This window comes from Crocuta crocuta, unplaced genomic scaffold (genome assembly GCF_008692635.1).
Source record: "Crocuta crocuta isolate KB4526 unplaced genomic scaffold, BGI_CrCroc_1.0 scaffold271, whole genome shotgun sequence".
Lineage (NCBI taxonomy): Eukaryota > Metazoa > Chordata > Mammalia > Carnivora > Hyaenidae > Crocuta > Crocuta crocuta.
In genome coordinates, this window is record NW_027527824.1 from 6,509,801 (window position 1) to 6,516,322 (window position 6,522).

The following is a 6,522-nucleotide window of genomic DNA, read 5'->3' on the forward strand; positions in this document are numbered from 1 at the left end:
AAAATTTAAATTTATAAATTAAATTTATAAAAAATTTATATTTTTAAATAGTATTTTAAGAAATATGATCATTTTACCTATATAATCTCCCATAGCCTGTATTTTATTGATTATATTCCTGTGAACATGGTCATCTGTTCCAGGTATTTCCTGATATGTGGCCCGGTAGTTTGTCCAATACTTCACAGGAAGTACTGAGTATCAATTCAATACTTGTTTTAATCATGATTTTTTTTTTAAGAGAGTGTGAAAGGACATGCATGCAGGGTGAGGGTGGGGAGGAGAAGGAATGGGGAGAAGTAGGAAGAGAGAGAGGGAGTGGATCTTAACCGGGTTCCACACTCAGCACGGAGCCCAGCATGGGGCTCAATCTCACAACCCTGAGATCCTGACCCAATCCAAAGTCAAGAGTCAGACACTTAACCAAGAGAGCCATCCTGGTGTCCCTTTTTTTTTATTTTAATTTTTTTTAAAAAACAATTTTAGATCTATAGAAGTGTTGCAAACCTAGTACAATAACCCCATATACCCTTCACTCGGCTTCTTCCAATGTTAACATCTTACCTAAGCATGGTACATTGGTCAAAACTAAGAAATTAACATTGGTAAAAAGTATCAACTAAAATAGTTTTACTCAGGGGCACCTGGCTGGCTCAGTCAGTAGAGCACCCGACTCTCCATCTAGGGGTTTGGGAGTTCGAATTCCGTGTTGGGTGCAGAGACTACTTTAAAAACAAAACAACAACAACAAAAAAACAGTTTACGCAGATCTTACCAATTTTTCCACTAATGTCCTTTTTCTGTTCCCAGGACCAATTCAGGAGATCACATGGCATTTAGCATATATGTGTCTCCTTAGCTATCTTCCAATATGGGATAGTTTCTGGGTCTTTTCATGTATTTCATGTCCTTGACCTATTTAGTATTAGGTGTCTTAAAGAATGTCCCTCAATCCAGGTCTGTCTGATATTTTCTCATGAATAGACTGAGGTTATGGATTATTCTAGAAGACGACCACAGAGGTGATGTGCCCTTGTATCATACCAGAAGGGAGTACAGAGTATCAACATGACTTATTAACTGGTGATGTTAACATTGATAACTTGGTTAAGGTGGTGATTGCCAGATTTCTCCACTATACAGTTATTATTTTTCCTTTCCGTACTGTATTGTTAGAAACAAGACACTAAATCCAGCTCACACTGATGAGGAAATCGAGCTCTACCTTCTGGAGGGAGGGGATATCAAAAAATATATGGTCAAATGTTAAAGACACCAAAGTAATTTCCAGGGAGATACTTTTGAAGCTAGGCAAATACACTATTTCTCCTGGAAGTTGTGCCTACTAGTACTGATTGATGGACCTTTCCTATAGTAATTACTACCGTGGTATTCTAATGAGAGATTTCTTTTTCCTCCCTCCTTCCCTCTTTATTTAGAAGATTTTATTTAAATTTTTTAAAGTTTATTTGAGAGCAAGACAGAGCATGAGAACAGAAGGGGCAGAGAGAGAGAGAGAGAGAGAGAGAGAGAGAGAGAGAGAGAGAGAAAGGGAGGGAGGGAGGGAGGGAGGGGAAGGAGGAGGGAGTGGGAGAGAGAGAGAGAGGGAGAATCCTAAGCAGGTTCTGCACTGCCAGCACAGAGACAGACGCAGGGGCTTAAACTCACGAACCATGAGATCATGACCTCAGCTGAAACCAAGAGTCAGACACTTAACCAACTGAGCCGCCCAGGTGCCCCTAAAAGATTTTAAGTAACCTCTATACCCAATTTGGGACTCAAACTCCTCAAGAGTCACATACTCTACTGGATGAGCCAGCCAGGAGCCCCTATTATTTATGAACTCAAATTATTTTCTAAGGAAGATGTGTCCCTTATTTCTTATTTATCTAATCACTTATTGACAGCAAAATGCACTCATAAATATTTATTTTATCCTTTGAGTTATAAACCAATAATATCATTATATTGCTCAAGTTGTCTAACTTTGCACTTGGATGCTTTTTCAGACAGTCTCACATAGACAAAGTGACTATCATCATTAAAACAGACCAGAATAGGGGCGCGGATGGCTCAGTCGCTAAGCGTCTAACTTCAGTAATGATCTCGGGGATCATGGGTTTGAGCCCCCGCGTCAGGCTCTGTGCTGACAGCTCAGAGCCTGGAGCCTGCTTCAGATTCTGTGTCTCCCTCTCTGTCTGCCCCTACCCGACTCACACTGTCCCTCTCTCTCTCAAAAATAAACATTAAAGAAATTAAAAAACAAACAAAAAAACCCCCCAAAACAGACCAGTACCACAGGTCTTTCATGAGACACACTGACGACATGTTACTGCAATATTCTTACCACACATCTCCCCGCCGCCCCACCTTTTTAAAATACTTGCTTTCTTTCATTATAAGACGCTCCAAGTTCATCTTTCATTTTCCTTGCTCTGGCTGTAGAAGCAATCATTTCTCCAAGGAGCTCTGGCTCCTTTCATTGGAGAATCAGAAACCAAGATCTGGGGTGTATGTGTGTATATACGTATATATACAAATTTTAAAGTTTATTTTGAGCAGGTGAGAGAGGAAGAGGGAAAGGGAGATTCCCAGGCAGGCTCTGAGCTGTCAGCACAGAGCCCAACACAGGGCTTGATCTTACAAACCATGAGATCAAGACCTAAACTAAAACTGAGAGTTGGACACTTAACTAACTGAGCCACCCTTTACTATATATTTAGTAAAGTCACCCCTGCATACTATATAAGGTTTTTTTTTTTTTAAAGTTTATTAGTTTATTTTGAAACAGTGTCCCTAGTTACTACCTTTAACAAAAGTTATAAATAACCTAAATGTACCTGAATAGTATTTTCAGATACAGCCATGAAATACTATTTAAAGAGCAGGAAAAAACCACAGCTCCACTTTCAACATGTATGCTATCCTGCAGAAAAATACATTAAAAAACATACTTACAAAAAACTTAAAAACGTACAAAAATACTATACACATAGAAATTTTATATAAAAAGTGTGTAAATGCATGGGAAAATAAACACCAAACTTAGGATACTGGTTGGGGGGCAGAGAGGTGGGAAAAGATTAAAAAAAAAAAAATCACTGAGGGGTATACACAGAACATCAATTGTTAGCAGTACTTTATTTTTTTAGGGTGTGTGATAAATACACAGATGGTCATAATACTTTTAAAGATACAAACGAACTAGAAAAATTAAGAAAGGATAACCAAGCAACTCATCTATGTAAGAAGAGTTGAAAAAATTCTAACTACCAATCAAAGTAAACTGGTTGACAGACTGATTTTTAAGTCTGGGAAGACAAAAACATAAGAATACTATATAGTTATCAAGAGTGTAAAAAGATTCACTACATACTAAAATGTAAAACTTTGGGTACTTAAAATCATAATAGAACTTGTTATTTCAAAGAGGAAATATGGTTGGAAACCAATAGGTGAAGATTAAATATAGTTAGGACTAAGTGATAACAGTCTGTTAGAAGGAAGCTAAGACTGTGAAGACGATACAGTGCTAAAAAACAACGGAGGGGCGCCTGATGGCTCAGCTGGTTGAGTGTCTGACTTTGACTCAGGTCATGACCTCAGGTTCCTGGGTTCCAGCCCCATGTGGGGCTTTGCACTCACAGTGTGAAGCCTGCTTTGGATTCTCTCCTTCTCTCTGCCTCTCCCTGCTTGCATGCATTCTCTGTCTCTCTCTCAAAAATAAACATGAAAAAGCAATAGAAAACATTAAGAAGACTCAGGAGCCAGCCTGAGAGGATTTCCACTTGCTGAACCTGGGACAACATGAGCTTCAAAACTGCAATGAATTATAACCCACTGAAAAAAGTAAGACCCCAAGAGTCCATTCCATAATATGTAAGAACTAGTTTAGGCCAACAATATCTTAACCAAGTGATCAAAGTATCACCAATGAAACAAACCAACATCATGTACCTCCTATGTGATACACTAAGAGCACCGCTTCACCGATATCCCTGCCAAAGATGCACAACCTGAATCTTGATTATGAGGAAAAAGACAAATCCAAAGTAAGAGACACTCCACAAAATAAATAGCTTATATTCCAAACTGTCAATGTCATGTAAAACGAAGGCTGAAAAATATTTCAGATTAAAAGGGAATAGAGAGGGGCACCTGGGTGGCTTAGTCGGTTAAGCGTCCGACTTTCACTTAGGTCATGATCTCGCGGTTCGTGGGTTCGAGCCCCGCGTCGGGCTCTGTACTGACTGCCAGCTCAGAGCCTGGAGCCTGTTTCAGTCTGTGACTCCCTCTCTCTCTGACCCTCCCCTGCTCACGCTGTCTCTCTCTCTCCTAGAAATAAATAAAACATTAAAAAAAAAATTAAAAAAAAAAAGGGAATAGAGAGACAGGACATCTGAATGCACTGTGTGATCCCAGACTGGGAAGAAAACTGACATAAAAACACTGGGACAAACGGAGAAATGTGAATATGGTGTAACGCCAATGTCACATTTCCTGACTTTAATAACTATCTGTAGTTACGTTAAGAAAACGTACTTATTCTTAGAAAATCCACTGAAATACTCAGGGGAGAACGGGCACAACTGCAACTTCCTCCTACATGGTGCAGAAAGCACCATATGTTGGTGTGTACACACACACACATACAAATACAAATAGAACATTTAGGCAGATGTGGCAAAATGATACCTGGCAGGTCTGGATGAAGGATATAAGTTCTTTCTAAAATTTTTGTGATATCTGGGTAATTTTGAAATTCCTTCAAAGTAAAAAAAAAAAAAGCTAAAAAAAAAAACAAACAAAAACCCGCTGTGGAGACACTGCTATCTTTCAAGATCAACAAAAAGCAGTTACTATGCTTTCAAAATACTCCTCCGTTCCAACATCAGGCTGGTGATTACATATGACATTAGCATAACATCAGATTTTCATTTAAAATAATAATTCTTGGGGCGTCTGGGTGGCTTAGTCGGTTAAGCGTCCGACTTTCGCTTAGGTCATGATCTCGCGGTTCGTGGGTTCGAGCCCCGCATCAGGCTCCTTGCTGACTGTCAGCTCAGAGCCTGGAAACTGGTTCCGAGTCTGTCACTCCCTCTCTCTCTGACCCTCCCCTACTCACGCTGTCTTTCTCTCTCCTAGAAATAAATAAAAATATTAAAAAAATAATAATAATAATTCTTGGGGCATCTGGGTGGCTCAGTTGGTTAAGCATCTGACTTTGGCTCAGGTCACGATCTCGCAGTTCGTAAGTTCAAGCCCCACGTCAGGCTCTATGCTGACAGCTCAGAGCCTGGAACCATGCTTCATACTCTGTCTTCCTCTCTCTCTGTACCTCCCCCGCTCGCATTCTGTTCCTCTTTCTCTCTCTCAAAAATAAACATTAAAAATTTTTTTAAAATAAGAATTCTTGAGCACCTGGGTGGCTCAATCGGTTAAGTGTCTGACTTCGGCTCAGGTCATGATCTCGCAGTTCATGGGTTTGAGCTCACTGTCAGGGCAGAGCTCGCTTTGGGTCCTCTGCCCTCTTCTCTCTCTGTCCCTCTCCTACTCATGCTCTTGTTCTCTCTCTCTCTCTCTCTCAAAAATAAACATCAAAAAATTTTTTTAAATAATAATTCTTGTTGACCATAAAAGATGTCCTTTTCCTGCTTTGGTCAAAAGACTTGGGAAAACCGAAGAGCCTCATGTTGGGTGAATCATACACACACGCTTCCTTTTACCTGAGACATCCATCTGTCATCTCCTTGGATATCTTCCGCTGCATGTGGAATAGCTGCTGGGTTTGAGTCTCCTTGGCTCATTCTACACCTGAGGGGGAAAATGTCTGTGTCATGTTTCATTCATTAACAGGAATGTTTACTTGTTACTATTTAAAAATTATACATCAGGTTTGAAATAATAATTTAAGTTTCACTGTGGTTTGCCTAGAACAACCAGAGTTGATTTTCGGCAGAGAGTTCAAGAACACGACTGCTTAAATCCCATAAACATCTACCGTCATTCAACTTCTAGACAAGTTCGAATATCATTTAGGAACAGTGCACTACATAGAAAAAAATCTGCTCTGAGTATATACACTTTACATCTACATTAATTTTTCATGATTACGTGTTAATTTAAGTATGAAATGACACAGGAATTAGACACTTAAGAGTTCAATGAAACCTGCATTAGAACCTTTTACGCTGCTCAAGAATTACTACAACCATGAGTAGAATCCACTGGTTACTAAACATCACACAGATAACCACTACAGATTGTGACAAAACTAGTCATAGGCTTTGGCATCGGCTTTTGACAATGTTTACTAGGTCTTTTGACAGGTCTCTACTAAGAAAATGTTATTAATGACAAACCCAAATACGGCCAGCATCTGATAGTGGAGAAGAAGGAATAAGTAAAATTTAGGAAAACTAGAAGAGCTAACCTAGAAAGACAAAAGTACCAGACTGTTTTCAATTAACTCTGGAGAATACATACTAGAGACGTCAGGATCCAGAAATCACTTGGCGCATG

At 39.4% G+C, this 6,522-nt stretch overlaps 1 protein-coding gene across 1 annotated transcript in view; it reads right to left on the minus strand.

Moving 5' to 3' along the window:
- PAFAH1B2 (platelet activating factor acetylhydrolase 1b catalytic subunit 2) overlaps positions 1 to 5,808 on the minus strand; it is a 19,997-nt gene extending 14,189 nt beyond the window's left edge. The window contains exon 1 of the mRNA XM_077777523.1: positions 5,727 to 5,808. Within this exon, the coding sequence (XP_077633649.1) occupies positions 5,727 to 5,807 (81 nt within the window). The 5' untranslated portion in view covers position 5,808. The remainder of the gene's footprint in view (positions 1 to 5,726) is intronic.
- Between the last annotated feature and the right edge of the window lie 714 nt (positions 5,809 to 6,522).